The 17,428-nt window shown below is 39.3% G+C and overlaps 2 protein-coding genes across 11 annotated transcripts in view; one reads left to right on the forward strand and one right to left on the reverse strand.

The window, feature by feature from the left end:
• Positions 1-17,428, reverse strand: part of LOC130707632 (cyclin-Y-like protein 1) — a 92,125-nt gene that overhangs the window by 39,467 nt on the left and 35,230 nt on the right. For 5 of the 10 annotated variants that reach the window (XM_057543519.1, XM_057543517.1, XM_057543521.1 and 2 more), the window contains 5 exons: positions 13,848-13,948; positions 10,263-10,298; positions 8,012-8,063; positions 6,920-7,039; positions 2,074-2,240 (listed from right to left, as the gene is read on the reverse strand). The exons of 1 other annotated variant lie outside the window; for it this stretch is intronic. In XM_057543519.1, coding sequence (XP_057399502.1) covers positions 2,074-2,240; positions 6,920-7,039; positions 8,012-8,063; positions 10,263-10,298; positions 13,848-13,948 — 476 coding nt within the window. The remainder of the gene's footprint in view (positions 1-2,073; positions 2,241-6,919; positions 7,040-8,011; positions 8,064-10,262; positions 10,299-13,847; positions 13,949-17,428) is intronic. 4 more of the 10 variants (XM_057543523.1, XM_057543524.1, XM_057543520.1 and 1 more) reach the window with 3 other exon arrangements.
• Positions 16,446-17,199, forward strand: LOC130707633 (10 kDa heat shock protein, mitochondrial-like). The gene has a single exon (XM_057543531.1). The coding sequence runs from the start codon at positions 16,755-16,757 to the stop codon at positions 17,061-17,063; it is 309 nt and encodes a 102-aa protein (XP_057399514.1). The 5' UTR covers positions 16,446-16,754; the 3' UTR covers positions 17,064-17,199.

A 17,428-nucleotide genomic window follows, 5' to 3' on the forward strand; every position in this document is an offset into this window, starting at 1 on the left:
AACTGAACCTACTTCCAAAATTCATTTCCTGTTCATACGGCCAGAAGTCGATAGCAATGTAAATCAGATAATGTTTTGATAATCAGCTAATCAGGACTTAATTTACTACAGGAATAAATGCACTTCACTATCCCTTTTATATTTTCTCCACTAATACATTTTAATTGTGTGGAAATACAGTACTTCATAGGATTAACATGTCTATTAATAGAGCTTTAATCACTGAAGAAAAGCATTATGCCTACAGAATATGCATCTTCTGTGTTTTCTGCTGTTCTTAAATGGCTAGGTGGCTGAAGAGCCTACCACTTACAGGCGCAGCAAACTGTCTGAACAGCAGCTGCTCAGTTTAACTGACTCTTTTGAAGGGAAATATATATTTAACAAGACACAGAGATGTTAGAAAGTTTTAAGGAAAAGCTGATAGACAGCAATTTTTCAATTCAGACTCAAAATGAGACCATTACAAATAGTAGTCAACAGCAGAGGGATGAAACAAATGTGTATTAAACACTTTGTTGTAATGCTTTCCAACTTCCAAAGATCATAAACAAAAGCAGCCTATTATAAACATAACTCCTGGTGATTCTCCGTTCTACACAGAAAAGCGTTGTTTAGAATTAGTTTCTTCATAGCTGGACAGTGCCGCCAATGCTCCTGGGCTCAATGTCTGTGAACACCCACACGTTTCCCTGCATGTTCTCGGATGTTGTACCTGGAACCAGAGCCCCAGTCAGCTCAGTTGCAGATTCTGGGAAAATTTCAGCTGCCATCATGGCAGGGATGGTGTTCACGATTACAAATTTTCCTTCCTTCAAGGGACCAGTTTAAAGACTGATGATAGTGTTGGTCAACGTCACTTTAGTTTCTGCAACTTCCAAAAGTACTTCTCTTCATTTCAAATTCATTATCTGCTGTTACACTGTTCGCTAAGATCGCTACCAGCAATATCACCATGACCACCTGGTTTACATGATCACCAAAGTGGGCATTTTCACCAAAAGCCACTTTGACAGCTACTGACAGTCACTGGTCCCTTCTCTTAGTCACAACTTTCCTCGCTTCAGCTGTAAATATGCACTTTGGTAATTGTGAATTATCTAGAGTAAGGGGCAAAGGTAACAAAAACAAACTCTTGCCCCTGCCTGCCATCTTGATCGGCCTCTGCTGTCCAATATAATCAAGAGGTGTCCTTTCCCATTTTCCTGAATGCCACCCACAAAGACAGGTTCACTGTCAAGCGGGCACTTCGAGAGTCTGCTGGAATTACCTCTCTGGCTCATCCTGCTTCCCACCCTTGGGGCCCTTCACCAGAGCCAGATTGGAAGCCTGGCGTTTCATGCCCATGTGAGCGTGCCATCCGTGAGGAGAACCTGCCTAGTTAACTCAAGGCCCCACAAAGTGCCGCTGTGTTTGCTGAGTGCCCTGGGTGAGGCCCCAGGGATGCTTCCCGGACTACCTGAGAGGTAGGTGTTTCCTAACTCAGCAGACTTTAGGGGAGGAGACAGGAACACAGGGATCTGAAACCTTTATATGTGGCTACCTGTACATCCTAGTTTCTGTAACAACAGAACCTCAGATCAAAAGGAGAAAAAGACCAGCAAAAGCAAATACACAATGGGTGACTCAGGTTGAAATTAGAACCTGTCAGTAGTCTAGAGGCCCTAAGACCTTAACAGTGGCCACTTGCTTCAAAGACCAGGCATGTGCCCCTTAAAAATGGACTGGACCTGGTAGACAGCTTTAAGAAAGCTGTCAAGTTACTGACTGTACCATGTTGTTCTGGTAGTGAGCTTGTAAAATGTTTGGCAAAAACCACCAGAAAAATAATTTCAATTTATCAAGCAGAATATTACAACAATAACACATCAAGACCTACCAATTAATGAGGGGAAATACAAATTGTTATACTACAGCTAGATAGAAAGAAGTCTGTAATTTTATGTCTATTTCAGCTCTCTGCACAAGGTAACCTTTCTTAAAATGTAACATTTCTTAAAAATGTCAACTTTATGAGAGCAAATGAGGTATTGGAAAATGGTTAGAAAGTTCACGGTAACCTTACAAACTCACATGTCCTCAACTGTAATGTCCTTGAGGATCTGGCAGTCGTCCACATTCCATACAGCCTGATCGTCCCAAAACTTGGAGGCAAGAAGAATGGCTCCCAAAACAATTCTTTTCCAGTTAGTGGGGCAAATGTCGATCTCAGCATAAGTTAAAAGCCTTTCTAAGTAAACCTGCAAAAGTAGAGCACTGATCTTTGATTTTAGTTCAGTTTAAGTGCTGTGATAAGAATTGTTAGGGGGCTTCCCTGGTGGCGTAGTGGTTGAGAATCTGCCTGCCAATGCAGGGGACACGGGTTCGAGCCCTGGTCTGGGAAGATCCCGCATGCCGCAGAGCAACTAGGCCCGTGAGCCACAACTACTGAGCCTGCGCGTCTGGAGCCTGTGCTCCGCAACAAGAGAGGCCGTGATAGTAAGAGGCCCGCGCACCGCAATGAAGAGTGGCCCCCGCTCGCCACAACTAGAGAAGGCCCTCGCACAGAAATGAAGACCCAACACAGCCAAAAAAAATAAACAAACTCATTAAAAAAAAAAAAAAAAAAAAAAGTAAATGAAAATAAATAATGTCTTTAAAAAAAAAAAAAAAAAAAAAAAGAATTGTTAGGAATGAGAGATTTCATCTCTTTTTGACAACCCTTTTAGTCCTAGGTTCTACAAAGACTTTGCTCAGCCAAGCCAAGGCCAGAGGCCAGGTCACAGTTGTAAGTCAGATATTTCTGTTAGTCTGATATTTCTACTCTGCCCGTGTGAATTTCCAACCCAATTTTGGTCACAGGAATGAAAGGACATCTCAGCAAAGGGCATTCTAAAGACACGCATTGTGTTATTACCTTCCCACTTGTCAAGGGCAGCACATACAGCCCAGTGTCGACTTCAACTGGTCAGTAAACGCTTGAGTGCCTATCACGTGCAATGTTAACTACAAGACTGGTGGTGGTTTCATCTTCAAGAAATTCATGGAAAAGACTCTGACAAGTACAGGTTTCTGGTAACTGACTGTACTGCTGAACTGAATGAATAAGCATTTTCAGAACTCTAATGAAAAACTGATGAACTCATAAAAGTGCTAACAAAAGATCAAGATAAAAAAAAAATTAATTACATGGGACTGAGTGAACTGATGAGGATGAGTATAATTTTTGTGACTTTCTGTCTGAATTAAAAAAAAAAAAAATCCCACAAGGACTCAGAGGCAAAGAATATACAAATCAATTTTCACTGCAAAGTAAAGGAGCTGTTACAGTGGAGGATTACTGGACTGAATGTCAATATTATGACATAGTATGAGTGTGTTTCATGTTTGGTAATTGCAATCATTGTTGCTTTTGTTGTGGTCATCCATGTACAATGCTTGGTGTCAGTCTATTTATCTCTTGTAAAAATAAAATACAGTGTGTGTGTGTGGAAAAAAAAAAAAAAAAAGACTGGTGGTGGTTGCATGGCGGTTTTACATAACGCTTGAGTGTGTAAAATTCTGGTAAGCCTGAGCACATCTTTACCTTCTCTTAAGAGTCACCAGTCCTTCTGTGGCATGAACTTGAAGATAAAAACGGGTGGTCAAGAGAGCCTCCCAGTGGCCGCTGCGTGGCACAGCAGGACAGGCAGTCCAAAGGGGCTTGACAGCTGGCAAGTATTCCCATATTTTAGTGCCTTTTTAAGGAACACACGTGCATACAAAGGGTAGTCCTTTTCATATCCCCCATTTTTCACATCTCCATTATCATTTCATTATTCATTTCTGTCTTACAGAATCTGCAGCTTAGTCAATTCTTTTGGTTTTAAGGTGGGAAGACCTGCCTGTGTCTGTATCCCTGGGGCTCCTCTAAACCTGCCGGTTTGTGAGATGATTTCATGGTTTCTTTTACATGTATCAAATGTCTACCCTACAAAGAACCGGGTGGAGTTAACAGCTGAGCAAAGATTAGAGAGGGAAGCTGTGATTTGTTGTTACCTCTGTAGAAGAGTGTACATGCCATTTGACAAAAAGAAAAATGTCCAGTTTTAAAGAGTCTGTTTACTCTCTGAAGGGTTATCAGATTGACAGCTCAGATTCGCCCATGCCCTCCAAACTCTACTGTGTTTTCAAACACGGGTATTGAGATTATATGTTCTTAGTGAAATTCGGCTCCCATTCCCCAAAGAACTCAGCACTCTCTAGTACCCTAAGAACGACTCTCCCCGCAAGGTTCAACTCTCTACTTTATGGGACTAATCAGAGGCACTGAAACGACACTGGCAATCTCTCAACTTCCTCTCACCTTTCTACTGGCAAACTTGGTACACGTGCCGATATTCATTTATCCCACTTGCCCTCCTGTCTCGGAGGAAGCGAGATTTCTTTCTTTTCACTGAAGCTAACTCTCCTATGAATGAAGTTGATCCCACCTCACTTCTGCAGAGCACTGTGCCCACAGTTAGTCTCTTTTTGAACAACTTCTCCCTCTCTGTCAGAGGCTTCCTCCAGTGTGAATGCTTCCATGTCCCCAGCCTGTCCCCCACTGCCCCTCGACGGCGTCCTCAGGGCTGAGGCCAGCTCCTCATCTCCCATCCTCTCCTTAACCCACTTCAGTCAGCCTCCTGCTGCTACCACTCTACAGAGACTACTCTTGCCGTGGTCACCGGTGCCTTCACACAAACCACCCAGAGCTCTTCGTCCCAGAGCTCCACTCCCCAGGCCTTCCCCTCATAAATGAAAGAGCACTGCCACACGCCCAGTCGCTGAGACCAAACACCTGCACTTGAGTGTATCCTGCTCCAATCTGTTAGAACTTCTTGTTATCTCTACCTTCACTGGGACCCTGACCGCTTTTCTGTCTGTCACTTCTGACTTGTATCGCTGCCACTGCCTAACTTCTCTGCCTCCCAACAGACTACAGTCTGTTCTCCCCAAAGCAGCCAGGAGAGCCTCTTAAATTAAGAGTACTTTATGCGCCTGCTCCAGATCTGCCAGAGGTTTCCCATCAAACAAATACCTTCTTCCCGTGGCCTGCAAGTTACGAGGCCCTGTGCGGTACGGCCTTGTCCTTCCGTGACCTCATCACCTATGCTCTTTCCCTCATTCCCCGCTCGGATCACAATGGCCACCTTGCTTTTCCTTGAACACACAGAACAAGTTCCTGTCTCAGAGCCTTGCACTTGTCCCCTCTGCCCGTAATGCCAGCGTACCTGATCTTCCTCAGTTCAGCCACGTCCTGGGTTCAAACATTACCTCTTTAAAGAGGCTCTTCCTGAGCTTTCTAGTAAGCCCCTCTAATCACTTTATCCCTTTACCTTGCTTTCTCTTCATGGTTTTTACCACTACTTGAAATAGTCATCTTTTAAAAAACACTCATTAAAAAAAACACTTATACTTTGCTATACACCTGAAACTAGCACAACACTGTAAACCAACTGTACTCCGATAAAAAAAAAAAAAAAAAAAAATTTACGTCTTCCACACTTGCTCCATAAAGGCAAGAACTTTATTTATCCAACTTGTTCTCTCCTCCACCCCCCACATGTAGAAAAGTGACACAGAGTAGGTATTCAGTGACATGGTATTTATGACATGAGCAACTTCTTGGTAGCATTTAGCGTTTGGACCATACTCTCCTTCTTGAACCTCTCCTGGTGTCTCTTAGGGTTCTCTGCTGGGTTTCCTACCACTGTAGCCACTCTTCTGGGGATCTGTCCCTTAAGTGCTGACAGTCCCTACAGATCTATCTTCTACCCACTTTTTATTTTACATACTTTCTCTGCATTTGAACAGCTACACTTAATGCCCTCCCTCTAGCTCAGATTCATGCTCCAATCCCATATATTCAAATGATTACTAGACACTGCCATTCTGCTGTCTCGCAGGTACATCAAGCTTAACTTGTCTACAAAGAAATGCCTCTCTTCCAACCCAAACACTCTCCTTCCTGCATTTCCTAGCTCTCCATATGCAAGCACCATTCCTGCCTCTCTCAAGCATGTGCTAAGCACTCCAAGTGGCCTGTAGCTCCAAGAAAAGGCCTGTGTCTGACCCAGTACCCACTGAGGGGTCTCTTTTCAAAAGGACAAGCCTCCTGTCCTAAATTCTGCCTTGATAGGAGCAGGCAGTGAGTGGCCTAAGTATTCCTTCCCTGCAGACCACGCAGCTGACTTTCCCCCCTACAGGTCTGCTATAGGGAGAAGTAAAACAATCCCAACTGCCTCTCACTTGAATATGATTTATTATTCAAATGATAAAATCTTACCATAGGAATTAGGAATGGATGACAAAAAGGTCCTTACACAGCTGTAGCTTAGCAGGCTAACTAGAGGAAAGCCTTCTGAAGTCCTACTGGCACCCTAGTCCTGGGCAACTTCACATGCAGGCAATAAGAGGACAGCAGGGATGGTTAACACCATTATCCATTATCCAAGGAACAGAGAACTGAGGGCAGTAGTTCTCAGTCAGGACACATATCAGAACTGCCTAGGCAGTACAGTCTGGGACTCAGCTTCAAACTACCCGGAACCTGTTTCTGCCTGTGGACCAGAGCGTTCAGTTATTGCCCCGCCCTACCACCACAACATGCGTCGTCTGTGTGTGCGTGTGTGCACTGTGCGTGCATGTGTCCCCTCAGGCGTGGAAGGAGAAACCAGAAATCTCTCCTGCTGCCTTTAATAGCAATTGTTTTGTGATGAGAAAAGCAATGGCAACATTTTAAATCATAATGATTATTAAAGCTCAAATGTGTATACTTTACTTTCTTTTGATAGGTTTCTCTTAATAAAGTGCTAATGATCATTTCAGGAACCTACTTTCATTTGGGAAAAACAGGACCATACCATGTGTACAAGACAGAAATGTCTACAGATGCTTTATGAAAGAAAAAATATCTTACCAAAGTTACTACTGCACTTTCAGCAGTTAGCTGTGCGGCACTACAAAGAGTATGAACAAATCTGTAAATGAATTTGTGTTCAGGATCATGCTCGAAGTATTCCTCTGGCATCTTTTCTCGCTGAAAGGAGAAAAAATGCAATTAATGTATCCATGGAAGAAAAATACTTAAAAGTACCCTTAAGATAGCAGTCTTCACACTTGGGCCCACGTGCCCCTTAAAATAATTTTGGTTGGGTGACATGTCTTGTAGTCTTTTAAATATAAACAATGGGATCCTAAAATACCACAGTGATCCAGTACTCACCACCATTCATTAAAGAAAAATACAGGCACAACCGCAGAAAATTTATGTATTTCCACGTTCCTCCCCACAGAATTCTAACCAAATGTAAACTATTGGGTTGGCCAAAAAGTTCATTTGGTTTTAAGTAAAAATAAAAGACACAGTTTTCATTTTCACCAAGCATTTTATTGAACAATATATTCACTAACCAAACAAACTTTTTGGCCAACCCAATATTTTTAGGCTCAGAAGTCTTGCTGATCACCATATGTCATACTTTTCTGTCATCAACTTTGAAAACACATTTCCAGTGTCCTGTAACCATAAGGCTCGAAGAATGTGCTGTCCTGTACAGCAGTCGCCAGCCACGTGTGGCTACAGAGCACCCGAAGAAGTGAATTTTAAAACTTTGTCATTTTAATTCGTTTAAAATTTAAACAGTTTTCTAATTTTCTTCTTACAGGCCTTATCATATTAGGTTTATTTACAAATATTTATATTGTTTGATGCTAGGGAAAATCATCCTTTAAAAAGATACATTTTCTGTTACTTGGGTATGTTTACTTACCTGCTCACTATTCATACAAAGTGCAACTCGGTTCATATCCATCAACCCCTTATCCAACACGCCTTCGGGAAAATGACTAGACACAACATGGCGTGGGGAAGAAGACTTAAAGGAAGATGAATTTGACTTCGAGCTGGAGGAAGTAATTTTCTTCTAGTACTTAATTTAAAAGCAAATCAGCATGAAATAAACACAACTGTATAAGAGAAAAATACCACTTCAATAAAACTGACACTTACTGTGAGTGGATGTAATCTCTCATCAAAAATATCCAAGGATCTATCTGCATCTCTATAAAATAAGAATGGGCATTTAAAAAATTAATTCAGGAGTTACTATCTTAGTAAAATATCTGCTAGGAGTAGAGAGAGGGGTAGAGGAAGCTTAACCTTCAACAAAGCAAACAGTTTTAGAAATTCTTCTCCTGGATTCCACCCTTAGAAAGGTTTCCTGACCTATTTTTACTCAGCACATCAAGTTCCGTGAAATCTTTTCTACAACAACCAGCCAGAGTTGCCTCTATAAGCACTGACCCTCCCTAACAGGCAATGCTAGTAAACCAATATATTTTCACTCCTCTAACCTCACACTGGAATATGCAAGAACATTTTATAAAGCAGTGGTGGTGGGCAATAAATTCTTCTAACTTCAATCAATGTCAATATGAGATTCATGGTTTTTTCCCGTTTTTTTCTCTTTAGTTCTTTATATTCTTATTGTGTATTTCTTCTTGTCTCTTTTAAATAGTTTGAGTTAAAAATGTAATTGTCTTTTTATTTTAAAAGAAACCAGGCTTTTTAATTTAAAATTTCACCACACTAATACACTGCGCTCATTTGAACAGCGGTTCTCTAAATGTGGTCTGCAGGCCTCTGGGATTCTCCCCTATCCCCTCCTTCAGGAGGCCCAAGAGGTCAAAACTGCTTTTATAAGAATACTAAGACACTACCTGCCCTTCACATTGTGTGACATTTGCTATGGATGTATAAAAGCAAAAGTGGGTAAAACTGCTGGTTTCTGAGCATGAATCAAGGCAGTGGTACCAAACTGAATTAGAAGTCATTCAATTATTCACTGCCACTTGCAGTTACAAATCTGCTTTAAGAACATCCTTGATAAAAGAGTAAAAATTAATAGTGTTCTTAAACCTTGGTCCTTCTTTTTAATATTCTGAATAAGTGGAAAGTATGCATTAAGCACTTTTACATACTGAAATATGGCTGTGTTAAGGAAAAGCACTTGTGACTTGGCGGTAAGTCATTTTTTTCATAGAACACCATCTTGATTTGAAACACTGTTTTCATCGAACACCATCGTTATTTGAATGTACAACTGACACAGTCATTCTTTCAAAAATGAACAAAGTGAGCCTGTCACTTCAAGGAAAATAACTCTAAAGTTATTTGTTGACAATGATAAAATTCAAGCCATCAAGCTAAAAATATCAGGATTTTTGGAAAACTTCTACCTTCTATTGTGAACTTGACAACTTCTCAACACTTAAAAGACTTTTCTGGTAAGACTGGTGGTGATACTAACAAAAGTGAGTTTTTGACACTGTCCACAGAAATGTGAACCAATACTTTCCAAATGACCAATGTATAATATTATAAAGTCAGGTACAGGTAAAAAGATCTACTCAGTATGCATGACAGATCAATGGGTATTAATTTAACATAGTATTTATTACAAGTTCATTGATATGATTTAGAATTCCATTTTAACTAATTTAAGAAACTAGCACATGCAGACTTTTGGTACAGCATCAAAGAATATACCAAATTATCTGAAGGCTTTAAAAATACATCTTTTTCCAACTATATATCTGCAAGCGGCTGGATCTTCTTCATATTGTTTCTTCAAAACAAATGACTGAAGACAGAATAGATATGAGCATCAGCTGTCTTCTATTAAGGAGATACTTTTCTCTCTATTTTTTGTTGTGGAAAATAGTTATTTTTCATTAAAAAAAAATGACTTATGTTAAACACTGGGGTTCCCAATCAGGGGTGATTTCGTCCCCCAGGGGACTTCTGGCCATGGCTGGAGACAGTTTTGGTTGTCGTCATGTGGAGGGAAGAAGGTGCTACTGGCATCTAGTGAGTAGAGGCCAAGGGTGCTGCTATATATCCTATAACACACAGGACGACACCCCACAACAAAGCATTATCTAGCTCAAAATTTCAATAGTGCTAAGGCAAACCCTGTTTTAACATACAATGGATTTAAGTTTTTAAATTCTCAATTTCAATTTCTAATACAGTAAATTATCACTATAACCCATATAAACAAATACTCTTTGGGATGCTCAGTAACCTAAGAATTAAGGGTCCTAAGATAAAAATAAATGATTCACTTCTATATTGTAATAAAAGCACTCGAATAATAAAAGCTTATGCCAGTAACATCTATAGTTATTACCTAACACTAAACTTGATACCTTGTAAATTAATTAGCTGGAATAACAAGATAGGTTTTAAAAGAGCTCACCTGTTCTTTATGTGGTAATATATTGCTAAGGTCATACTGTGGAGGAAAAAAAATACATTGTAATAACTGATTTTTATCATATCAGGCCTGAAGACAGTTTTAAAAAGGGGTTAGCAAGGAGGGAAGACCTTCCAGAGGCCCAGTGGCCCCGAAATCCTCGAATTCAGAACAGTACCACATGGGTGCTTTCCCCCTTGTTTTAGGTTCTTCAGCTTTTAGCAAAATTAGGAGACCCAAAATGCTAGATATGCTGTTAGAAGGCATGTTTTGGTTGATTATTATAATATATAAATTATTACATATTTCCCCTGTCATTTGTCCTTCTACCCACAAAACCTTCTGTCCTGTACAAGTTATATCTATCTATACACATGCTTAAATTTAAGCCATATAGTAGTTTGTGTGTGGGGGGCGTGTGTGTGTGTGTGGTTTTTTTGTTAGCCCCTGCATTTCAGTTGATTTAGTTCGCTATCCACCTACCCATCCGTTTTCCATTATTTCCCTAAAAGTAAATAATAAAAGTGCTCTATACCAAAATGATTTAAAATCACTTTTACATAATTATTAGAAAATTTAATAGCAAAATTTTATAGCCACAAAACTGATGCTAGGTCTAGCTATCCTGAAATAAGCAGTGCTAATAATACAGCATAATACTACACAGTATACTATTAATGACAGGTATTTCCAAATTATTTTAAATAAAGTATTAACGAACAGATAGATACAAGTCCTTAGGTAGTCTTTTTTAAGTTACTATAGTCCTAAGTTATTCACAGCTGTTGTATATTAGGCAACAAAGGGGTTCTCTGGTTAAGTTATATGCTCCCCTTTGTTCTCAGTGTCTAAAATGAAACTCAAAATAATTGAGGGAAGGCAAATCTGAATTTTATAATAGGTCTATAGAATCTTAGCACTTGTATAAAGGCCTGTAACACCGTTAGCATCAAAGATGGATACTTCTATAGTGCTTCAAAGTTTCATCTTCAAATTGATTTTAAAATCACAGCATTAGAAGTTTTATGATGGAAAGGACCACTGAACCGTAGATGACATTTAATTAAACAACCCATTTTACAGATAAGGGAACCAAGGTTTAAAACTGACTTACCTAAGGTCCCACTAATTATCAGAAGCAGTTCTCTTTCTCCTGCCCTCTAACCAAATAGTGGCTCCCAAGCTCAGCTGCACACTGGGATCATCTGAGAAGCTTTAAAAACTGCCTGGCTTCTGCTTCAAGATGTCCTGATTTAACCAGCACTGGGTATGACTTGGGCATCAGGACTGTTTTTAAAGATCCCCAGATGACTGCAGCGTGCAGCAAAGTTTAGGGATGAATGAGTTAGGGTTAAGATCGGAGAATCACTCGGGATGCTTTTGTCCATATAATCATGCTTCACATCATTCCCCATCTTGTCAAAAGGTGTGTGCGTGGGTGAGAGAGAGACAGACACACAGACACACAGACACTGTGTCTTGGAGGCGGGGGCAGGCGGGTGGACTTTGTGCATCCAGAAACATATATCTTGAAACGTTGCATACGTGATTCTAATAAGGCTCACCTACCCCACTGAGAACAACTACCCCACTGAAAACTAACCCCATGATAAACATTTTCAAAATCATTCCTAAAAGCCAATTGGCCCTATTAATTTTCTCAGTAAACCTTTATTTCACCAATAATGAATGTGATGAATGATCATTTTTAAAACTTCATGAGAGCAAATTAAAATTTACTGTACTTCCAAAAATTAGACTAGGTCGGGAAAAAAAAGGATGAAACCTACTTGTCTGAGCAAGGTTAATCTTTTTTTTTTTTTTTTAATTTTATTTAATTTTACTTATTTTTGGCTGCATGGGGTCTTTGTTACTGCGCGCGGGCTTTCTCTAGTTGCCAAGAGCGGGGGCTGCTCTTTGTCGTGGTGCGCGGCCTTCTCACTGTGGTGGCTTCTCTTGTTGCACAGCACGGGCTCTAGGTGCGTGGGCTTCAGTAGTTGTGGCACACGGGCTCAGCAGCTGTGGCTCGCGGGCTCTACGGCACAGGCTCAGTAGTTGTGGCGCACGGGTTTAATTGCTCTGCGGCATGTGGGATCTTCCCAGACCAGGGCTCGAACCTGTGTCCCCTGCGTTGGCAGGCAGATTCTTAACCACTACACCACCAGGGAAGTCCCTGAGCAAGGTTAACCTTCAAAGTACTTTTGAATTATATACTGGACATCAGACTCTTTTGAATTCAAAAGAAGCTGCGACTCTAGCCAAAGTAGAGTGGTTTTGGTACCCACAGATTCAGTGTCTTGGCTGAATAAAAACATTCAGTGATGATGTGGTAAGTGCCCAAACTCAGGACTTTAGAGATGGGGCTCAGTTTTTGCTGAAACATGATTTGACTGCAACTATTATTGTAAGCAAGAGAGGAAAGTTACATTATTATGACTGTGAACTTGCTGTCTTTAATTAAAGTAGAAGTTACTGATCATTTAAATAGCTAAAAAAAAAGTTGGCACATTAAAAACCAATTAAAAATATAATTCGCTTATAAAATTAAGACAACAAATAAAATTAAGGATAGGGACATTCATAGTTTCAAATAGCATTTCCCAAACTGTGTTCTGGAAAATCAACATTCATATCCTAAGGAGATGTTAATGTTTCGTGGACAACCGCGAGGGAGGAGGCAAGAAGCTCTGCATCCCGTTTGGTTTCTTTCTCTTAAATAAGCTTGAAAGGTTCATCATTAGGGTGTTTTGAAAGTGCATCTCCAATTGTGGACTATGAGGTGCTCCCAGAAATTAAAGAATAGTTTCCATCATCATGACACTGTTCGTGTCTCCTTAAGTATAAGCCTGACCACAGCCATGTTTCCGAAACCTCACCTCTTTTCTTGTTCTCTGCTGTGATTGATACAGTGTGTTGGAGATATATTTATATATATAAACAAAAATTAAATGTGTCTATTAAGTTAAAACCTCAGTTGAACAAATTTCATCTACAAAGAAATTAAGCTTGAGTGTGTATTTCTTAAGACTGGTTTGATATATTCTCCCCCTCTTTGGGGGACAGGAAAGAGAAGGAAAATTTCATACAGAAATAGTGCAGGAAAAAAAAAAAAAGCACAGTGGGATAAATCTGACAAAATCCAATTAAATTTAAATGCAGATTCGCTTTGGTGCCAGTAGGGGACAAGCTGTTCCTTCTTCTAAGAGTAGCTTCCAAAGTAGTATACATTGTTTGAGGACTACAACTCCTAAAGAAATAATTTTTTCTAGAAATAGCCAATAAAAAGTACCTCTCTTTCTCATTATGTTCAACAATGGCTTAACAACAGAAATGCGTCAAATAAAAATTTATACTTTTTCTGCGATTTCTTATTTGCTAACTGGCTTTCCCTTCTAGCATGCGCTCTAAGATTAAAATGGAAACTGAAAATTCATATTTAGGTCCTTGAAATCAATCTATAGTTGACACCAGTTTTTTAACCTGATCACTGAAAAGGACAATTCAAATGAATGAAATTATGTATGGCTAGGATGCTTTTAGCGATAAGGGGGTCTGTCACTCAGCCCTTGGCAACCTACTTGTACTCACCGTTTTACTGTGGTTCTAAGATGAGGCTGGCTGACTGTGCTGTCATCTAGAAATATTGTTGAGCATGAGCTATACTTTTTAGTAAGCTGCCCTGGAGATACCTGAAGGGGAAGGGAAATAGAAGAAAACGTCACAGTAAGTTAAACCTATAAAGTGTGTTTTTTTCCTTGGTTAAAATGTCAAACGATAAAGCATTAAGATTTTTCTTACACTCCATGAACTGCCTGAGTGTGATATCATGTGCAGCTCTATGGGAAACCTCTATACTCTGACTTCCACAGACGAGCTTTGAGAAATGGGTTATAAAATGCTGCCTTGATATAGTACCTATAATCAAACCTGGCAAGCGCCTATTATAAATTACCTTTATAATAATGTAAAAAGTTTAGAATAAGATTTCAGGGTTTTTTCCTTAAGCAATGAAATGCAGCTGAGATTTCCTATTTCTATTCATTTACTACAATAAAACGTAATGCTTTATGGAATACCGATGTAGGAGCATTTCACTGCAGTAAATGAACACCAATAATAAATGTATTAGTTCAGGAGACAGTGTGACGAAACAAACGTTTTCGAATCAGAGGCTGGGCATGCCAGGGCTGCTCTATCACTAAAAAGCTGGGGGCCATAAGTCTCTCTGGGCCTCAACTTCCTTATCTGGAGGACAAAAAGGTACTGCTTAAAGATTCTCTCGCATCCAAAAAAAAAAACGGATAAAACAACTCTGAGAATTTAACTTCTCACTTCATGTTTAAGTAAGACTGCCATGACATTACTCAAGTGAGAACCTCAGAGAATACTTGCCATTCATTTCAAAATTGTACTAATTCGGTTCTACGTGTTATTTGACACTCCTGCCTCACCCATGCTGCTCTCTGCCTGCAGTGCCTTTTTCTTCCTCCTGTCCCAGCAAGCTTGACCCCATCTTCCTCTAGGATCCCTTTGCCAGCAGGCACACCACAACACTTCTCACTTTCTGCACACTCACACATCTAATTTACCAACTGTTCCATGGTCTCAGCTGCTTGCATAGTACCACCCTCTTAAGTAAACAAGCTTCTCCAGGTTAGAAAGAGTCTTCTCCTACCTCCAGCTACTGAGCACAGAATCTGGGACAAATTAGGATTCAACAAGTGTTTGAGAAATTATTTAAGATCAGTTACAACTGGAGGTAAATCTTACTAAAGATACAAATTCGTGAGAATTTATCTACAGTGGTGTTGGATAGGTGACAAAGAACTTTTTGAGACCCTCTAGAGAATGAACTATCTTTAAAACACTTTAGAAGTATCCATTTATTTGTGAAGAGCCCATGAACACGGCAATAGTCAAATACTAACATGGCCTAAACTATGTTAGGACAACTCTCTTCCTTAAAGTAAGGCCAATAACCAAATCCCAATCACTGAAAGCCACTGGAAGGAAGAGTAGCATTCTTTAATACCACAGAATACAAACAATTTTAAAGCTGGGTTTTGTTTTTGGTTTTTGTTTGTTTACTAATTCAGATGAGCCTTCCTTCCTCCCATTAATATAAAATAGTTTTCACCATGCTGTCACACTCTCCCATCAATGTCCTCCACAAATACATGAAAGGTGAGGCAGGGAGAAAATCTAGTTGATGCTTTTGAAAATACAGAGCATTTAAATAAAAATTGCCAGTATCCAATCATCAGAAATATCCAAAGGGCATATATAAAACACCATTTTGCTTGTTTCAGATGCTTTATGCAAAGCCACTTATTCCTTATTAACAAAAAGTTCTAGATGTAACATATTTGAAAAGTATCACTATTTGGAAGACTAAGTTCTCCTTCAAGCTAGAAATGTTTTAAACTAAAACTCGGATATGGTCCTTAAGCTATTTGGTTAATGTGTAATTTTAGAATCTCAAAAAACAGATACAGCATGAAAAATGAAAATTCACTCATTCAAATACTTTGATTCTAAACGAAGCAGGTTATCTTTTAAGGTCACTACTATTAGGGTATAATATGACATACACTACACGTAATAAAAGTCAATTCTGACCAAAAATCTATATATATGAGGGGAATAAAAATAGTAAGGAAATGTACCAAAATATAGACTAGTTGGTAGAGCTTTGGGTGCTATTTATCCTGTTTTCCTCTATTAAAAACTTTTTTTTCTATTATGAATGTATATTGATTTGTCTTTGGAAATATTACTGCTAAAACATTTAAAATTTTTAATTAGATGTGGTCTATAGTCCTATGGGGGCTCATTTAATGTATCAGCAACTTACAGTCTACTGGCTCGATCCTACAAGAGAAACACTTCCACAGGCCTACTCCTGAAACTATTCCAACTTTCCAGCATCTAGTGTTCACTAAAGGATGGCAGAATTGAAGCCTCTGAGCAAAGCCTAGCTATGTTAGCTGCCAGCAGATTACTTTCCTCTCATCTTGCTTGAAAATTTAAGATAACTGTCCTTTATGATTAAAGCCTTACCATTGCTGGCTCACAACCTCAATAAACTGCACTGACACACATAAGGGTATAAAATGCAAATACAAAAAAAAAAAAAACAAGTAGCAAAAAACACTACTGACAGTTTAATGTTCATAGGTATTATTTCAATTGGTCACTGAAGAAGAGTATTTATCTTCATTCAGCACTAAGGACAAAATACATGGACTTTTACAATCTTTATAAGGGGAAAGGTTGCTTAGTAGACTTCAGGTTTAATGGTGAAGACTAGAAAATAATCATACCTAGGAGGCTAGTAAGTAACAACCCTCAAAGCTTATCATTAAAGGTCAAGTACCTGTTGAAATCCTGCCCCCACCCAATGACTCTTCCCACTGTGCCTACTGCCTCTGATTTTAACCCATTAAAAGAATAAAGCTGGAGAGAGCGAGAGTACGAAGCGCGGCAACCCGAGTCATGGCAGGACAGGCATTTAGAAAGTTTCTTCCCCTCTTTGACCGAGTATTAGTTGAAAGAAGTGCACCCGAAGTTGTAACCAAAGGAGGCATTATGCTTCCAGAAAAATCGCAAGGAAAAGTATTGCAAGCAATGGTAGTAGCTGTTGGATCAGGCTCTAAAGGAAAGGCTGGAGAGATTCAACCAGTTAGTGTGAAAGTTGGAGATAAAGTTCTTCTCCCAGAATACGGAGGCACCAAAGTAGTTCTAGATGACAAGGATTATTTCCTATTTAGAGATGGTGACATTCTTGGAAAATATGTCGACTAAAATAAGTCACTATTGAAATGGCATCACGTGAAGCTGCCCGTTCCCCCAATGGCATCACGTGAAGCTGCCACTGAAGTTCTGAAATCTTTCATCCTGTAAATAATTTCCGTGTTTTTTTTATAATAAAGTAATGATATCCAAACTAATGATATTCAGTGTCTCTGAAATTTAGTTTTCTCTGTATTGATTTAAACATTCCCAAATAAAAGTATATAAATGAAAAAAAAAAAAAGAGAATAAAGCTGAAGTTCACTTTTTTCTTCCCCCTTTTCACAAGTTTTGGATACGTTTATTAAGAATCAATGACTTTAACTGAAAAGTCTGTAATACTCCATCTATGTTGCACATTAATGGACAATATGGTA

The sequence above is a fragment of the Balaenoptera acutorostrata genome, chromosome 3 (assembly GCF_949987535.1).
Source record: "Balaenoptera acutorostrata chromosome 3, mBalAcu1.1, whole genome shotgun sequence".
In the NCBI taxonomy this organism is placed as follows: Eukaryota; Metazoa; Chordata; class Mammalia; order Artiodactyla; family Balaenopteridae; genus Balaenoptera; species Balaenoptera acutorostrata.